This window comes from Heterodontus francisci, chromosome 24, assembly GCF_036365525.1.
Source record: "Heterodontus francisci isolate sHetFra1 chromosome 24, sHetFra1.hap1, whole genome shotgun sequence".
Taxonomy (NCBI): Eukaryota; Metazoa; Chordata; class Chondrichthyes; order Heterodontiformes; family Heterodontidae; genus Heterodontus; species Heterodontus francisci.
This window is the reverse complement of record NC_090394.1, coordinates 55,051,357-55,071,033: the sequence shown is the minus strand read 5'-3', so window position 1 is coordinate 55,071,033 and position 19,677 is coordinate 55,051,357. Positions and strand designations below refer to the sequence as shown.

General features: G+C 41.1%; 1 protein-coding gene across 1 annotated transcript in view; it reads left to right on the top strand.

Moving 5' to 3' along the window:
- Positions 1-17,070, top strand: part of nomo (nodal modulator) — a 104,501-nt gene extending 87,431 nt beyond the window's left edge. Inside the window, exons 26-31 of the mRNA XM_068056210.1 lie at positions 113-196; positions 3,485-3,595; positions 6,406-6,507; positions 6,652-6,771; positions 14,295-14,387; positions 16,441-17,070. Coding sequence (XP_067912311.1) covers positions 113-196; positions 3,485-3,595; positions 6,406-6,507; positions 6,652-6,771; positions 14,295-14,387; positions 16,441-16,572 — 642 coding nt within the window. The 3' untranslated portion in view covers positions 16,573-17,070. The remainder of the gene's footprint in view (positions 1-112; positions 197-3,484; positions 3,596-6,405; positions 6,508-6,651; positions 6,772-14,294; positions 14,388-16,440) is intronic.
- The last annotated feature ends 2,607 nt before the right edge of the window (positions 17,071-19,677 follow it).

Below are 19,677 nucleotides of genomic sequence, written 5' to 3'. Positions count from 1 at the left end.
AAGTTAGTAAGCGATGTAAAAATTGGAATTCCTCAATACTTATGTTTCTAACGCTTAGTTTCCAAGCAGGTTTAACAGACAGCTGACTATTTTTCCTGTCTTTTCTCTGTAGCCTAGTTGTGTGTACCACATTCAGCTGAAAGTTGAAGGCAATGACCACATAGAAAGGGCTCTACCACAGTATCGTGCCATAGAGGTTAGTTGAGTGTGGAATTTCTTGTGTTTATCTTTTTAGGTTTCATCTACATTTTTAAAGTTTCTCCTGTGGGGCTGATTTTCTGATGACCATGGCTATGGTACCAGAGCAAAAAGGAAAATTGGAGCCCTGAAAATTTGGCAGAGATCCATACTGCCAGATCTATGCCACTTTTTGTACATGATCTTCCAGCTGGCCTTTTATGCTGGATGCAAGTGCTGCCAGCCAAAATGGGTTAGAGCTTTATGACCTATTTAATTTAAACATAATGTGATTTCCCATCTTTTTAGGATAAGATTGAGCTATACTCTCCTTTTGTCCATCTGGACTGGGCCGAAGGGAAGCTCCATGTAAGATGGAGTTCTTAAAGATATAAAACCTTTATGGCCATTTTTCTCCCTAAAGTTTACAGTTTTGCAGTTTTTTTTTGGGATGCCAATTTTTAAAAGAAAGTTTTAAAAAATCATATGTAATATTCATATGGATCCTAAAATATCTGTAAATGTTAATTCCCCAAAAAGCTGACTAATTGAAGCATTCACAAGAAAGGAATTCTTAAAATACAAACTTTAACTGGAGCTCAGGGAGGCATCTGTGTACAAGCCACAGAGTCCTGTGGTGGTCAGCAAGGCATGTTTAAATTGATGACTGGGATTGTTTTTGAAGAGTAATGTTTCATGGTTGAAGTGATACAAGATTGAAAAGCCATTATAGCACCAAACATTATCTGTAATTCCTGTAATGCCAACCTGGCAGTGACCAAGGGGAACTGCCTTTACAGGTATCATCGCACCAGGGAGCTAGTAAAGGAACTGTGCCATCAGCTACAAGGACACCTGCAGCCAACCTCCACTATAGTGACAGCATCTTCAGTATTCCCATTCTCCGTTTCCATGAGGGGAAAGCGGCTTTTATTAGCCTTTTTGCTGCCCACATATGTATCACAGTTGACTGATGAACAGTCAGCATTTTAGTTCCTTTTCCACTGAATAACAATAACAATTGCCAAAGACTGTTGCAATTCCCCAAGTAGAGGAGTTGCTGATGACAGCTGCTTCTCTAGCATTGTTACTTGCTTCTCTTCAAGTGTGCTGTGACTCACTTGTTGTTAATTCTCAAGCTCACTGGCCGAGAGTAGCTGTGTTGTTGCTTGCATGCAATGGTGAGGGGGGAATCCAGAGAGCTGCAAGATACTTCTTATTCTGGGCGGCGTACAATGACAGAAAAGAAAAAAATGTTAGAATCTGGCTTCAAGGTACACTTTTGACCAAAGCTTGCATTGATTTGTATTCAGGCAGCCCTGGTGCAGTAGCCTAACCATTGCTTCTTATAGGGATTGTTGGAGGCTTCTGAAGAAACACAGGTGATTAAAACTCTCCTTAATGTGGAGCCAGGAGGACCAAGAATGGCACTTGTACCTCCACATTAATACCAGGGGCCAATGTTGGTTCGCACTCACTCCTCTTTCCCAGCCCCCACCTCCTGTCCTCCCTGGACTTAGCTCAGAGCTGACTCAGCTTCTAAGCCAGTTGAATTTCAAAGGGCTCAGACTGGCGAACTGTCAGGCAGTTTGCCGGATGAATTTAAGACAGTCCTTGAACCTCTGTCTTGCGATGCATGAATCCAGCATGATGACCATTTTGCATCCATTAATGAGCACTATCAATTTCAGCCCCATTTGTCCCAACTATTCTACAGGAATAGGTTAGATTAATCAGGTTGTCAATTTATCTAGCTTTTTGAATTTTCTTTTTATTGTAAGGTTTCTCAGCATAATAAGTATTGATTTGAGATGGTGAACCTCCAGAAAATATGTTGTATGTGGGTGTGGCAATTTTGGTGCCTGTCATGTGGATTTGAGCTGTCAAGTTTAGAAAAAGCTGTAAGGACAAAGTTCTGCCATCCTGACAAATCTGTAAATATAAGGTCTTTTATGTAGCTTTAGCCCAGCAAGTGAAGATAGCTTCCAGTCATTTAACATATACATCTTTGTACATATAATCTAAAGTTGTACAAAAATAATGTATGGCCTTTTCCTGTTTTTTTTAATTCATTCATGGGATGTGGACGTCACTGGCAAGGCCATCATGTGTTGCCCATTCTTAATTGCCCTTGAGAAGGTGGTGGTGAGCTGCTGCCTTGAAACGTTGCAGACCATGTACACACACAGTGCTGTTAGGGAGGGAGTTCCAGGATTTTGACTTAGCAATAGTGAAGGAATGGCAATATATTTCCAAGTCAGGATGGTATGCTACTTGAAGGGGAGCTTGTTTGAGGCAAAATGGAGTTTCTCTTCCATTAAATATGGTACCAAATTAAAATGGGATTTAGATCACAAATTATCACAGCGCAGAAGAAGGCCATTCAGCCCATCGTGTCTGCACCAGCTTTCCGTGTGAGCAGTTCATTTAGTGCCATTCCCTCATCATCTCCCCATAACCCTTGTAGATTCTTCCTTTTTAGGAGCTATCTAATTCCCTTTTGTCACGATTGAACCTGCGTCCACCGCAATCTCTGGCAGTACATTCCAGATCCTAACCACTCGCTGCTTGGAAAAGTTTTTCCTCATGTTGTCATTGCTTCTTTTGCGAATTACCTTAAACCTGTGCCTTCTCATTTTCGATCCTTTCATGAGTGGGAATAATTTCTCCCTATCTACTCTGTCCAAACCCCTCAAGACTTTGAATGCCTCTATCAAATTTCCTTTCAGTCTTCTCTTCAAGGAAAACGGTCCCAATTTCTCCAATCTATCTTCATAAATGAAGTTCCTCATCTCTGGAACCATTCCCATGAATCTTTTATGCACTCTCTCTAATGCCTTCGCATCTTTCTTTAAATGTGTTGCCCAGAACTGGATACAGTATTCCAGCTGAGGCCGAACTAGCATTTTGTATATGTTCAACATAACCACCTCGTTCTTGTACTCTATACCCCTATTAATTAAGCTTCGGATACTGCTCTGTCAACCTGTCCTGCCACCTTCAATGACTTATGCACATATACACCCAGGTCCCTCTGTTCCTGCACCCCCTTTAGAGATGGTCAATGTAAAATCTAGTTTTTTAAATCTGTTCGACTGCATAAAAAGCTTTCTAAAACTGTAAAATGTACTATTGTGCCAGTTTAATTACCATCAAAAGTAGAACTCCACTGGAAACTGGCCCTAGAGTAGATATTGCCTTTAAATGCTTTTGTGTATAAAGCTTTTATCTTAATCATGCTGCAGTAAAACAAATGGTAACAACATAAACCTAGTTCATCTAATTCCTTTGAATTTCCTTTGTACAGGTTGACAGCAGCGATATTGATGGTGTGAATATTCTAGCATTCCGACAAATTAATCAATTTGATTTAAGTGGCAATGTTATCACTTCACCTGAGAACCTTTCTACTTTGCGGGTAAGTCTTATTGGTTTATTTCCAAAAATGCTTACTGCTGCTTTTTCTTTTTGAGTCCCCAGTACCTGTAACTCAAACAGCTAGGAAAACAACCTAGTCTCAGCCTTTTGTTAAAGATGCTCTTTAATTTAGCTCCGAAAAGAAAGGAAAAATAGAACTAATATTTACTAAAATAAAAGCAAAATATTGCAGATGCTGGAAATCTGAAATAAAAACAAAGTGCTAGAAAAACTCAGGTGTGGCAGCATCTGTGGAGAGTGAAGCAGAGTTAAAGTTTAAGGTCAGTGACCCTTCATCAGAACTGGCAAAGGTTAGAAATGTAATAGGTTTTAAACAAGTCAAGTGGGGGTGGGGCAAGGGTGGGGAAGAGAACCAAAGGGAAGATGTGTGATAGGACAGAGGGCCGGAGAGATTAACTGACAAGGTCATGGGACAAACGTAAAGAGAGTGTGCTAATGGTGTGATGAAAGATAAAGCTTTGGTGCAGAGGGCGTGTTAATGACAGAATAATGAGCATTACAGCAAGGCCCCAAACACTCCTTTCAGGTGAAGCAGTGATTTACTTGTACTACTTTCAATTTAGTATACTGTATTCGCTGCTCACAATGCAGTCTCCACTACAGTGGGGAGACCAAATGCAGATTGGGTGACCAATTTGCAGAACACCGCTCAGTTCGAAAATAGGACCCCGAGCTTCAGGTCGCTTGCCATTTCAACACACCCCCTGCTCTCATGCCCATATCTCTGTCCTGGGTCTGCTGCAGTGCTCCAGTGAACAATGAACGCAAATTCGAGGAACAGCACCTTATTTTCCAATTAGGCATGCTACAGCCTACCGGACTGAACATTTGAGTTCAATAATTTCAGAGCATGACTGGCTCCCTTTTTAAAAATTTTATTTTATTTTGTTCCATTTTTTTAAACCATGTGCCTGCCTACTTTTTTTTCATGTTTGTGCTTTTGACTAGGGCTGGTCATTATTTTGTCATTAACATGCCCTCTGAACTAATGTTTTGTCTTTCATCACACCATTAGCACACTCTCTTTGCCTTTCTCCCATGACCTTGTCTGTTAATCTCTCCGGTCCTCTGTCCTATCACACATCTTCCCTTTTGTTCTCTTTCCCTCCCCCCCCCCCCCACCCCTACTTTACTTGTTTAAAACCTATTACATTTCTAACCTTTGCCAATTCTGATGAAAGGTCACTGACCTGAAATGTTAACTTTGCTTCTCTCTCCACAGATACTGCCAGACCTGCTGAGTTTTTTCAGCACTTCCTGTTTTTATAACAAATATTTACTGTTTTCCAGTTTTCTTTCCCTACATTCCTATGATGAAGCATCTGTCTCATGATTTGAGATTCACTACAGTAGTAGGACTGAGAGGATGGAGTCTGTGGAGTATGGAATCAGCTCCTGATGGCATTCTGTGCAGTACATAATTCCCCATTATGCTGTACAATTGTAAGGCTGCTACTTATTGTTAAGTTACTGTTATGGCCACGTGGTGAGAGCTGTGGGTGGTTCCCATTGTTCAACTCCCACCTGACCACGGCAAGTGTTTTTTATTTTGAGCATTTAACCCCTTTGTGTTTTATTGGTCAAATAAATAGGCAGCGACAGGTTTTCTTATAGTTTTAAAACCGATGATGAATTATTTATTGACCAGTATGCCTTATCCCAAAATCGTCGCAACCGCATCCACTTACGCATTCACCCGCGTGTGCAAACGCACGTGAAAAGACAGATAGAGAGGAAAAGGGGTAAGTGGTTTTCAAGTAAGGTAGGGTTTCAGGGTTCATGGTACACCTGTAGAATTCTCTTGGAAGTCAAGTTCTCGGTTGCAGGCCTGAGGTGTTTGTAGGTTTCTCTCTTGGTTGAAAGTTCAGTTTGAAGACAGAGGATCACTTCCAATTTACTGCTGCATAAGTTGAAAATGTAGAGTTTACAGCAGGGCACCTTCCCTTCAGGCTTGCTGGAATTTCTCCCAGCTGTGAGCTGGGCAAGCTTCTGTGTGTGTGTGTGTGTCAGTCAGAGTGTGTGTGTGTGTGTGTGTGTCAGTCAGAGTGTGTGTGTGTGTGTGTCAGTCAGAGTGTGTGTGTGTGTGTCAGTCAGAGCGTGTGTGTGTGTGTGTGTCAGTCAGAGCGTGTGTGTGTGTGTCAGTCAGAGCGTGTGTGTGTGTGTCAGTCAGAGCGTGTGTGTGTGTGTCAGTCAGAGCGTGTGTGTGTGTGTCAGTCAGAGCGTGTGTGTGTGTGTCAGTCAGAGCGTGTGTGTGTGTGTCAGTCAGAGCGTGTGTGTGTGTGTCAGTCAGTGTGTCACTCTGGCTGCTATTTTCAGGTAAAAGTTTGTCACGTCAGGTTCTGGTAGGAGAGAGATGCTTTGGTCTCTCCCCCATGGTGATCACACAATGGCCCAGGATGACAGTAATCTGGTCATGATGTTTCTACTTCATTGCTTTTTTTCAGTAGAACTCATTCAATTCAGGAATGTTTCAGGATAGGGATAATTGACACTTCTCAACCTGATTAGGCACCCTTTGTTCTAAACAGACAGTTTTGCAATGTTCAAATACACATGCAGCCATCTTTTGCAGCATAGTCCATTTTCTGAAAAGTTTGTCAATTTTTATAACTCTTCAGTTTGAGTCTGTATTTTTTTCATCGTCTCACTTTTCGTAAGCATGACATTACGGTTTAGTGAACTTAATAGCATTTCAAAATCTGTGGTAATATGTTATAAATATATGCAAATATTTGAAATCTGAAATTCATTTTTAACAAAAGCTGAAATGGATGTGTTTAATTTATTCAGGTGGTGCTGTATAAAAGTGAAAACCTGGATAACCCCATTCAAACAGTGTCACTGGGGCAGTCCCTTTTTTTCCATTTCCCACCACTACTAAGAGACGGAGAGGTATGTTTGCTTTCTGTAGAACTGGACAGTATTAAATTAAATTCTGTAAATGCATGCAAACACAAATAGCTTTTGCTGGTCTAAGAAACATTCTGTTAGCTTGTTGTAAAGGAATGAACTGCTTTATTGTCTACCTTGTTGCAGAATTACGTAGTTGTGTTGGAGTCTACATTGCCCAAGTCACTGTATGAGTACATTTTACCCCAAATATCCTTCAGTGCGACAGGCTACCATAAACACATTACCCTTATGTTCACCCCTATGGTAAGTGAATGATTAAGAATAAATCTGAGATTACTCTTCAGAACATGTGTGATTGACGTCGTTTTCCTACAGTAACATTCACTGCAATTGATTGTTGAAAATGTTGAATTTTTTTACTTAACATTGGAAGATTCTGTGTGACATTCATGATAATACTCATTGATCTGTTACTTGGAAGCATTGCACTTTGCTAAGGATAATATTAATTGAGTGCAAAACATTGAATGATTGTTGAGCAGTGATCTTTAACCAGGTATGCACTATATTTCTTCACCCTTTTAGATTTATAACTGAAGTCTCTTCTGGAGAACATAGAACATATAATTTTGTTTTTCTTTAACTGAATCTGTTGTTACCTAACTAACTTTAAAATACTGCATTGGATTTAACAAAACTTAATAAAAGGTACATTTTCAGCAGAGTCTGGTTTCTTGTCAATAGGGCATGCTGGCAATGATTCAGATGTTATATTTGACTATAAATGTTAGTCTCACTGCAGTAGCTTTAAACATAGAGTTTCATGATGGCTTTATACTGCTACTTTCTCCTCAATGTAAAGCACTTTTGGGTGGTGCCAGCATAAAATTAGCAGTGTAAGAAGGAGACTGTCGAGTTGTTTTCCTGGTGTCAGTCTCAACGGAGCTCACTGAGTGCTGTGAGTTTGCACAGACTGAAGTATAACTCCAGGGTGCTCAGAAATTAGTCTTATTTCAAAGACTTTAATATATCAATGAGAGTCAACTATTCCAAAGCTCTCCTAGCCAGCTTCCCATCCTCCATAAATTGCAGCTTATTCAGAACTCCGCTGTCCATACCCTATCCACACCAAGTCTCGATCACCCATTAGTTCATCTTTGCTAACCTAAATTGGTTCTTAGTCCCGACAATGCTTCCAATTTAAACTGAAAATGAAAAGTTACTATCAGTAAAGATGACCATGAAGCTGCTGGATTTCTGGAAAAGTCCAGGTGGTTCACTAATGTCCTTTAGGGAAGGAAGCCAGCTGTTCTTATCTGGTCTGGCCTACATGTGACTCCAAATTAGCGTGGTTGACTCTGCTACCCTCTGCAAACCACTCAGTTGTATCAAATTGTTAGAGAAAAAGACAAACTGCCACTTTCAGCAACAATAATTTGTATTTATATAACAACTTTAGCATAGTAAAACATCTCGAGGCGCTTCAGAGGAGCATATGAAACATAAAATGATACCGAGCCAAAGGAAGAGATGTTGGAACAGATGATTAAAAGCTTGGCCAAAGAGGTAGGTTTTAAGGAGTGTCTTAAAGGAGGAAAGAGAGGTTTAGTGAGGGAATTCCAGAGCTTAGGGCCTAGACATGTGCAGGTACAACCACCAATGGTGGAGTGAAGTAAGTGGGAGATGGACAAGAGGCCAGAGTTGCAGGAACACAGACTTCTTGCAGAATTGTAGGGCTGGCGGAGGTTACTGAGATGGAGAGGTGAGGTCATGGAGGGTTTTGAACATGAGGTTGAGAACTTTGGGAATACTAGGAACAGAAATAGGCCAAACAGCTCTTTGGGCATGCTCAGCCATTAAATTATAGGATCAGAGGATCACAGAAAATAGGAGCAAGAGTAGGCCATTCGGCCTGTCGAGCCTGCTCCGCCATTGAAACAGATCATGGCTGATCATCTACCTCCATGCCATTTTTCCCCAATATCCCCATATCCCTTGATGTCGTTAGTATTCAGAAATCTATCAATTTCTTTCTTGAGCGTGCTCAACGATTGAGCTTCCACAGCCCTCTGGGGTAGAGAATTCCACAGATTCACCACCCTCCGAGTAAAGAAATTTCTCTTTATCTCAGTCTTAAACGACCTGCCCCTATTCTGAGACTGCGTCCCCTTGTTCTAGACTCACCAGTCAGAGGAAACATCCTATCCACATCCACCCTGTTACGCCCTGTAAGACTTTTGTAAGTTTCAATGAGATCACCTCTCAATCTTCGAAACGCGAGAGAATACAGACTCAGTTTCTGCAATCTCTCCTCATAAGACAATCACGCCATTCCAGGGATTAGTCTGGTGAGGATCCATTGCACTCTATGGCAAGTATATCCTTCCGTAGATAAGGAGACCAAATCTGTGCACAATACTCCAGGTGCGGTCTTATCAATGCTTTATACAGTTGAAGCAATACAACCTTACTACGGTATTCACATCCCCTTGCAATGAAGGCCAACGTACCATTTGCCGCCTTAATTGCTTGCTGCACCTGCTTACTAGCTTTTAGTGACTCTTGGACAAGGCTACTTTAGACACCAACGCTTCCCTACCTCACACTATTTAAGAATTACTCTGCCTTTCTGTTTTTTCTACTAAAGTGGACCACTTCATACTTATTCACATTATATTCCATCTGCCATGCTCTTGCCTATCACTTAGCCTCCTTGCATCCTCCTCACAACTTACATTCCCTCCTAGTTTTGTGTCATTCGCAAACTTGGAAATATTACAATTGGTCCCCATATCCACGTCATTTATATAGATTGTAAACAGCTGTGGCCCAAGCACTGATCCTTGCGGTACCCACTGGTAACATCCTGAGAATGACCCATTTATTCCTATTCTCTGCTTTCTGGATGTTAACCAATTCTCAATGCATTGCAGTATATTACCCCCAATCCCATGTGCTCTAATTTTGTTACTAACCTTCTGTGTGGAACCTTATCAAAACCCTTCTGAAGATCCAAATGCACCACCTCCACTGGTTCTCCTTTATCTATGCTACAAGTAACATCATCAAAAAAACTCCAACAGGTTTGTAAGACATGATTTCCCTTTCACAAATCCATTTTGACTCTGCCCAATCATATTTTCCAAGTGTCCAGTTATCTCATCTCTTATAATAGATTCCAGAATTTTCCCTACTACTGATGTCAAACTAACAGGTCTGTAGTTCTCTATTTTCTCTCTCACTCCCTCCTTAAATAGTGGGGTTACGTTTGCTACTTTTCATTCTGCAGGAACCCTTCCAGATTCTATAGAATTTTGAAAGATAACCACCAATGCATCCACTATCTCAAAAGCCACCCCCATCGAAACTCTGGGATGTAGCTCATCTGGTCCAGGGGATTTATCAACGTTTAATCCTAATTAATTTTTCTAGTATTATCTCTTTATTGATACTAATTACTTTCAGTTCTTCATTTTTACGAGTCCCCAGGTTCCTAGTATTTCTGAGAGATTTTCTGTGTCTTCATCTGTGAAGACAGACACAAGTAATTGTTTAGTGTCTCCGCCATTTCCTCATTCTCCACAAACTCTCCTGTCACCGCCTGCAGTGGACCCACATTCATCCTTGCTAATTGTTTCCTTTTCACATACCTAAAGAAGCTTTTACAGTTCGTCTTTATGTTTCTAGCTAGCTTGCGTTCATAATCTCTTTTCCCTTTCTTTATCAGTTTCTTGGTCCTCTTTTGTTGGACTCTAAATTGCTCCTAATCCTTGGGCTTACCACTTTTTCTGGCAACATTATAAGCTACTTCCTTTGACCTAATGCTATCCCTAACTTCTTTTGTTATCCACGGTTGATTCACCTTTCCTGTTGGGTTTTTGTGTCTTAGAGGAATGTATATTTGTTGTAAACCGTGTAATACTTCTTTAAATACTAGCCATTGCCTGTCTGCCGTCAAATCTTTTAATGTATTTTCCCAATCCACTATAGCCAACGTGCCCCTCATACCCTCATCATTTCCTTTGTTCAGACTTTAGACCCTAGGTTCAGAATAAAGTATATCTCTTTCAAACTTAATGTAGGATTCTAGCATATTGTGGTCACTATTTCCTAATGGTTCCTTTTACGGCAAGGTTATTAATTAGCCCTTTATCATTGCATAATACTAAATCTAAAATAGCCCGATCCCTAGTTGGTTGTTCAACGTACTGCTCCAGAAACCCATCTCATATACACTCCAGGAATTCATCCTCTACAGCATTAGTGCCAATTAGGTTTGCTCAATCTATGGAAATTGAAGTCGCCCATTATTACTGTATTGCCCATGCTACATGCAGCTCTAATTTCCTGATTTATACTGTGCCCAACATTACCACGACAGTTTGGTGACCTATAAACAACTCCCACCAATGTTTGTTGCCCCTTGCTGTTCCTCAGCTCCACCCAAACTGGTACTGCATCTTGCTCCTTAGATCTAAGATCCTCTCTCACTAATGTATTGACCCTGTCCCTTATTAACAATGCTAGCCCGCCTCTTTTTCCCCATCGCCTATCCCTCCTAAATGACGAATATCCCATAATATTCAATTCCCAGTCCTGATCACCATGTAACCACATTTCTATAATGCCAGTTAAATCATACCCATTTACCTCTATTTGTACCTTCAAATCATCTTCCTTGTTGCAAATGCTGTGTGCATTCAGATAGAGTGCCCTTATCTTTATCTTAACATTATTCCTCATTCCAATCCTATTTGTTTGCCTTCGTCTCGTCTGCATTCCAATTTCACTTACTACTTATATAAAAGCAAAATACTGCGGATGCTGGAAATCTGAAACAAAAACAAGAAATGCTGGAATCACTCAGCAGGTCTGGCAGCATCTGTGGAAAGAGAAGCAGAGTTAACGTTTCGGGTCAGTGACCCTTCTTCGGAACTGCAGTTCCGAAGAAGGGTCACTGACCCGAAACGTTAACTCTGCTTCTCTTTCCACAGATGCTGCCAGACCTGCTGAGTGATTCCAGCATTTCTTGTTTTTGTTTCACTTACTACTTCTCTACTTCCGGTTGCCAGTTTTGCTTCTTTCCAATCTGAGCTCCCGCTTAGGTTTCCAACCCCTTGACAATTTAGTTTAAACCCTCCCCAACAGCACAAGCAAATCTCCCTGTGAGAATGTTAATCCCAGTCCAGCTAAGGTGCAACCTGTCCATCTTGTATAGGTCCCACCTACCCAGAACAGAGCACAATGCCTCAGAAATCTGATGCCCTCCCTCCTGCACCAATTCTCCAGCCACGTGTCAAATCGTTTAATCCCCCTACACCTATGTTCACTGGCACGTGGCACTTGGAGTAATCCTGAGATTTCTGCTTTTGAGGTCCTGTATTTTAATTTCTTTCCTGACTCCCTAAACTCCACTTTCAGGACCTCATTCCTGCTCTTAGCTATGCCATTGGTACCAATGTGGACCGTGACCTCTGGCTGTTCACCTTCCCCCAGAAGAATGTCCTGCAGCTGCTCTGTGGCATCCTTGACCCTGGCACAGGGGAGGCAACATACCATCCTGGTGTCATGTCTACGGCCGCAGAAACGCTTGACTAATGAATCCTCTATCACTATTGCCCTTCCATTCTTCTTCCTCCCCTCCTGTGCAGCTGAGCCACCCTTGGTGCCACGGACTTGGCTCTTGCTGCACTCCTCTGAGGAAACCTCACCCTCACACATATCCAAAATGGAAAAATATCGGTTAGCAAGCGAGATCGACTCGGGACTCCTGCACTACCTGCCTGGTTCTCTTAGGCTGCCTGACAGTCACCCATTCCCTCTCTACCTGCACATTTTAAAAAATGTATTCATTTCCTGGGATGTGGGCATCGCTGGCAAGGACAGCATTTGTTGCTCATTCCTAATTGCCCTTGGCAACTAAATTCAGAGGGCAGTCAAAAGTCAAATACATTGCCATGGGTCTGGAGTCTCCTGTAGACCAGACCAGGTAAGGACTGCAGATTTCCTTCCCTAAAGGATATTAGTGAACCAGATGGGTTTTTATGACAATCAATAGTAGTTTCATGGCCACCATTACTGAGACTAGCTTTCAATTTCAGATTTTAATTAATTGAATTTATTAATTAATTGAATTTCAATTCCACCAACTACCATGGAATTTGAATGGGGTGGGATTTGAACCCGTGTCCCCAGAGTATTAACTTGAGTTTCTGGATTACTAGTCCAGTGACATAACCATTACGCCACTGTCTCCCTGTATTCTTAACCTGTGGTGTGCCCACCTCTCTAAACATGCTATCCACGTAGTTCTCTGCCTCTCAGATGCACCACAGTGACTCCATGCTTCCTGATTTCATTCCTGAATGGCTTAGCTCTAATTTTGAAATTATGTCCCCTTCTTGATACTCCCACCAGAGCAAATAGGGTAAATATGGAAAACTATCGAATCCCTTCAAAATTTTAAGCACCTCGACCCCCTCAGTCGTCTATAGTCAAGAAAATACAAGTGAAGTTTATGCAACTGTTTTAAAATGGAGGTTTTTGGGGCCAGGAGCCAATCTAGCTCATTAGCATAGGGTTGATGGGTGAACAGACCTTGACACGATTTAGGATACGGGCAAAGTTTTGGATGAGCTTACTTTTATGGAGGGAGAAAAATGAGCCAGCCAGAGAACATTGACGTTTTTGCATCTGAAGCAAAAGCAAGGATAAGTGTTTCAGCAGCAGGTAGGCTGAGGTAGGGGCAGAGACAGCAATATTACAGAAGTGGAAGGAGGCAGTCTTGATGATGGAGAGGATTTGGGGTTCGAGGTTCAGCTCAGGGTCAAGTAGAACGCTGGCATTGTGAGCAGTCTGCTTTGGCCTGAGACAGTGACCAGGGAGGGAGATGGAATCAGTGGCTAGGGAATGGAGTTTGGGTGGGTGGGGGGAGGGGCGCCATGATAATGGTTCTTCAGAGCAACTAGGAATGGGCAATAAATGCCAGCATTGCCAGCGACACCCATATTCTGAGAGCAAATTTTGAAACTATCAAGAGGCTGGATTTATCTCATATTGGAGCTCAGAAACTGCTATCAACTGTCATCTTTGATTATAATTTTTTTATAACCAAATCTATAGCGCAGCTTTCTTGCGTCAGGCATTGTCAAAAATGTGTAGACTATTCCCAGTGTGTCCATATGTTGCATTTAGGGGGACAATTGATGAGGTTTGCAACAATGAATTTGTTTTTAAACTCTGAAATTTTTCTTTTTGAAGGACTGATTAGTCTGATTTGGTTTGGAAGCAATAACAATACCTCTGGAGACATTTTCCAACTTTGAAACAGTGGTTGCAAAGTGGTTGCAACTCAATGATTGTGTAATTGAGGAAAAAGTGCTGAATTTCTGTTGCAATTACAGAAATTCTATGAAGGCATTGTGCTGTAATGTGACTTTGAAAGTCAGTGTAAGTGGGTTTGAGTACATATTACACAAATGGATTTTTGATTTATAGTGACTTTCATTATCCCACTTGGACAGGTCTCTGAGCAAGTTCTAAAGCTGCTGCTTTCGACATGCGTGCAGAGGGGAGTTTGAGTCACCTTTTTTTTTTAAGTTGGCAGCTCTTTGCTTATTATGGTGGGCACCTAAATATCTCACATGCACACTAACAAAAATGTTTTTAAGGGTTGCGAACTTATAACCACCTATATTTATTTTTAATTGAAACCAATTATGTTGCCACTCCTTCATGTAGTATTTCAGTCATCAATACAGTAAATGATGATTGAGGAAAAATGGTGCTGCAGAATTCAGTCTCACTGTGCTATATTGTCTTTCCAGAGAAAGCTTCCCGAACAAGATGTTGCCCAGGGATCGTACATTGCTCTGCCTCTTACTCTGCTTCTGCTGCTGGCAGGTTACAATCATGATAAGGTAAACTTCTGTTCCAAGCACTTAAAATTTTATCTGGGTTCCATGCAGCTGGGACAGAATATGAACATTCTATTACATATTTTATGGTAGAAAATAGCATTGTTTGTTTTCTAAAAAGCCAACTACTGAAAATTAATAACAGCTGTACATAAGATTATTATATGAACCATTCGTGGCAAATGGTGCAAATAGGAATTCAAATTATGATGCAAAAAATAATCAAGTATGAAATGTCCAAATTAACACAGAAAATTAGGACTCCAAAAAGCTTTTCACTGTTGTTTCAAATATATAATCTGTTCGGAGTAATTCTGTAAGATGCTACTGGAGTTCATTAGACAAGATAAACACTTAAAATGCCATAGCATACAAGGCTACGGGCCAAGTGCTGGAAAATGGGATTAGAATAGATAGGTGCTTGATGGCCGGCATGGACACGATGGGCCGAAGGGCCTGTTTCTGTGCTGTATAACTCTATGACTAAGAGCATGGGTCATAGAGACAGCTTTTTAGCGTTTTAGTCCTATGTCAAATCCCCTCTGCTTTTTCTAGCAATGCTTCACTCCTAGAGGTGGGAGCATTGCAAAAGTGCCCCCTAATTGTTATGTTTGTTAATTCTTTCATCTACTTGAATTATTTCAGAGAGTCTGTGGGGACTCATTCTACAAAGAAGATAAAAACGAGAACTAATATTAGGAGCAGCGGAATGCTGACTTACTGGGTTAGATGTTACTTGTCACTGATGTTACCTCAGAGTAGGACTTCTGCCTGTTGCTCACGGTTTCAGATGAAAAACAACATATATTTAAATTAATTTTCACCTAGATTTTATTGATTTTAAAGAGAATGCCTGCTTCTTTGGACTATTGCAGAATTTTTTAGAAATTGAAGAATTCAACAACTGCATTTAATAGAAGTTCTGGAGGAACAATAGAACACCCAGTAAACCCTATCTGTGAGAAGCATTTATGTTTCCAATTAAATAAACTTATGGGATTTTCCCTTTGTGAATTCCACTGATAGAGTAGATTTGAGGATATATTTATAAAATATTCTGTTTTTAGTGGAAATCATGAAAAGTGTAGCGGCAGCATTAATAATCTTCATTGTGGAGCTGTGAGCTGTTTCTATCTCTAAACATCTGACCACCATCTTCATCCTGTAAACAAAATTCAGTGTTAAATTCATTCAGCTGCACTTTCTCCAAATAATGCTATTATCAGGAAGATCCTCTTATTAAATTCTGTTGCTTAGTTTGATGGAGTAATTATAAGCTCTTAATTTTAAAATTAGTTCTCCAAATTTTGTGTGCTAGGAATGAGAAACCATTTTTAATGCTTCATTATTGTACAGTGGTGCCATAAAGTGTGTGAATGTGGCAGATTTATAGCGAGAAACATTTTTTGTTGTAATCTTATCTTGCACACAGTGGATGTATTTCATTTGTACCACATTTGATCTGAAAAGCAATTTGTGCAGTCCAATTTCATGTGGCATTAATTTTTCTGGCAAACCATGGAGCTCTTATCTACTGTGTCATGTGCATAATAAATTCATACAATACATTATGCAGTTTGAGCTAGTGTTCCCCCCCCCCCCCCCCCCCCCCCCGTAGTTTGATAGTGAATAGTTAGGCCACAGAAAAATAAATTGATGTTATTTTCATTACTTTACTCACTATTACTATCCTTGGACTACTGAGACCTCTTTTTTTTTACCTGCTTATTCTTTTAGAGCATTATGAGGAAGAAATTCTCTGCTCACTAGTGAATTCCTGTAAACATTTTTTGAGTACATCATGATTTTGTTACACATTAGCGGCCAGCACATATCTTCCCTCTACATTACTCACACCTGGCTTACCATTAGATTTTCCTGTTAAGAATAAACAATGTGCAAGGTAACTCAATTCTGTTTAAAGGTCTCCCCCTATATTTAGTTCTCATTCAAGTATGAGCTAAATATGATTTCATAATTAGGATTTCATTCCCATTTAGGTAGGTAGTTCAGAGTATTAAGTATAATGGTTGTAACTTTTTCTTTTCCCCTGCAGCTCATTCCATTGTTGATGCAGTTGATAAATCGCTTACAGGGTGTGCGGGCACTCAGCCAAGGTGGTTTAGATGGTGTTAGTCAGGAGGAAGCGAAGAGACAAGCCAAAAGACCAAAGACACGGCGCACATAAATACCAATGAATGAACTGGCTGAGCTTTCAAGTCAGTTCCATGCAGTTGCAGTGTCCCTGTTCAGTGTCTGGTTTGTTCGGTTATTATACCTCCATATTGTTAAAAATCATTCATCGTTACATAGTCCAAGTCTGGCCTTTTACTGCTAACCTCCACTGACTTAAACTAAAATGTGCTTGGGTTGTATTTATATTAAAATATGGGGTTACATTTGTTTATTTTTGATCAATGGTCTGAATTGGTTTAAAGATTTAAGAAGCATATTAGTGGGGAAAGATTTTGATCAAAAAAGATGTTAATTTATTTTCACTTGTTTGAACTCACCCAAGAAGCAAAGCCATGAAATCAATGGTGCCTGTTTTATAATGTATTGTATATTTGAACTGAGCCATTTTGATGTGCGGTAAAATGTGAGTGTTCGACAAATGGTTGTGGTGCATTATTGAACACACTGAAAGATGTCAAACCCTACATTAAAAATTATTTTCACAGTTTTAGTTCGAGGCTGTTTTTGCTTTGTTGAGTAATGATATTCTAGGTCATTTCTCCTCATTTTAACATGCATGTTCCCATGGGTTGTCAGTTAACATCTTTTAAAACAGCAGTAGTTAACTTATACTAATAGAGTAGCTTGTTTAGTTTAGTTTAGAGATACAGCACTGAAACAGGCCCTTCAGCCCACTGATTCTGTGCCGACCATCAACCACCCATTTATACTAATCCTACACTAATTCCATATTCCTACCACATCCCCACCTGTCCCTATATTTCCCTACCACGTACCTATACTAGGGGCAATTGCTAATGGCCAATTTACCTATCAACCTGCAAGTCTTTGGCATGTGGGAGGAAACCGGAGCACCCGGAGGAAACCCACGCAGACACAGAGAACTTGCAAACTCCACACAGAATTGAACCCGGGTCGCTGGAGCTGTGAGGCTGCGGTGCTAACCACTGCGCCACTGTGCAGCTCTTGTTAAATTTTAGATTCTCTCTTTTGGAAATTATAGATGAATGTCCAATGGTCTTTTGCTTATTATAAAACTGTTTTATTCCAATTATACAGTCACATACAGAACATTTTTGTATATATTTTGTGATTCCAACCAAGTCCATGGCTGAACACCACTTGGTGCATTTAGTCTTGAAATTCTTGTATATTGGATCTCTGGCAAAATACTTAAGAAAATAGCTGGCAGTACCTAACAGAAACTTCTAGTTGTATAGTGCCTTTATGTCCCAGGGTGCTTCATCGTCGTTGGCTGTCCCTCGATTCGAGAACGACGTCTACTCAGGGTCGCGAGTTTTTGCATGGGTCTTCATGTGACTGAGCAGGCTGATTTTTGACCGGCAGATCTTAGGGTACATGGGGCAGCACGTACATGGAGGCAGTGGGATCCAGAGTCCAGGATTTGCTTCCGTTTCTTTTCTTCTCAGCTGTTGATCTGCCTGATCATTAAGGCATTGGGACTTGAAGCGTGATGTTGCCATTCTGAACGATTTATAGCAAGCTCCTCCCAGTTGTTGAGCTCAATGCAGCTGCGCTTCAAGGAGAGCTTCAGAGTATCTTTGAGGTGTTTTCTTTGTCCTCCCTGGAGCGTTGGCCATTAGAGAGTTGTGAGTTCAGGACCTGGCGGGGGCGACGATTTTCAGCCATCCGGACACAGTGGTCAGTCCATCGGTGTTGATTTTGCAGGAGTTTTGCCTGAATGCTTGTGGATCTGGCCTCAAGAAGGACGCTAGTGTTTGTTCGATGGTCCTCCCATTGAATCCGAAGGATGCAACAGAGGCAATGCTGATGGAATTTCTCCAGTGCTCTTATGTGCCACTGATACACAGCTCAGATCTTGCTGCAGTACAGGAGCTTGGTGATGACAACTGCTGTGTACAGCAAGACTTTTGTTGATTTGCAGAGATCTTTGTTGTCAAACACTCGCTGCTGCAATTTGTAGAAGGCTGAACTGGTGCAGCTGATTGGTGTTTTTTTTTTGAATGATCTCGTCAATGGTGCCCTTTTGAGAGAAGTATCTGCCAAGGTATGGGAAGTGCTCAACATATTCCAGAGTGTCTCCTTCGACATATATGGAAGGTGGAATATTTGACTGATCAGATGTGGGTTGATATGAGTTTTGGCGACCTTCAAGCCAGGCCCAGTTTCTTGTATGCAGAATTGAAGAGATTGAGAGTAGCGTGCAAATCTGGTGCAGAGTAGGCAACAACATGTCAGTCATCCGCAAACTGTAGCTCATGTATATCTGTGGTGGTCGGTTTAGTTTTGGCACGGAGGCGACCGAGGTTAAAGAGCTTTCCATCTAGAAGGTATTTAATATTGACACCAGAGGGCAGTTGATCTTTGATGGGGTGAATAGCCACCATCAGGTAGATTGTGAATAGTATGGAGGCTATTACACAGCCTTGTTTGACCCCAGTCTGGATTTTGAAGATGCCTGTTTCAGATCTCCCACTCAAGACAGTTGCAGTCATGCTGTCATGAAGCAATTTCAGGATTATGAAGCAGTTTCTTGGACATCCTAATCATAAACACTGGAAAGAACATTTTGAACAACTCCTCAACTGTGAATCCACAGTGGCAGATGATTCCCTCTGGGCTGTTCCCCCAGTGCCCTGTGGTAGAATCCATGGTGATCCACCATCGATGGGAGAGCAGCAACAAGCAAACAGATGAAAAAACAACAAAGCCTACAGCCCTGATAGTATTCCAACTGAGGTCTTCAAAGTCAGCTTACCTTTGCTCACATCAAGACTCCATACACTCATCCTACGCATTTGGAAGGAAGAAGAACCCCTCCAACCACTGCCCCCCCCCCCCCCCCCACCCAAACGACTTCAGAATGCAACAATTGTACCTGTCTTCAAGAAAGGAGATAAATTCAGATGATGCCATTCCCCCATCTTCTCCCTGTAACCCTGAATATTTTTCCTTTTCTGTTAGTCTAATTCCCTTTTGATTGCCTCGATTGAGACTGCCTCTACCACACTGTCAGGCAGTGCATTTCAGATCCTTACCACTCACTCTGTGAAGAAGTTTTTCTTCATGTCGCTTTTGCTTCTTTTGCCAATCACTTTAAATCTGTGCCCTCTCA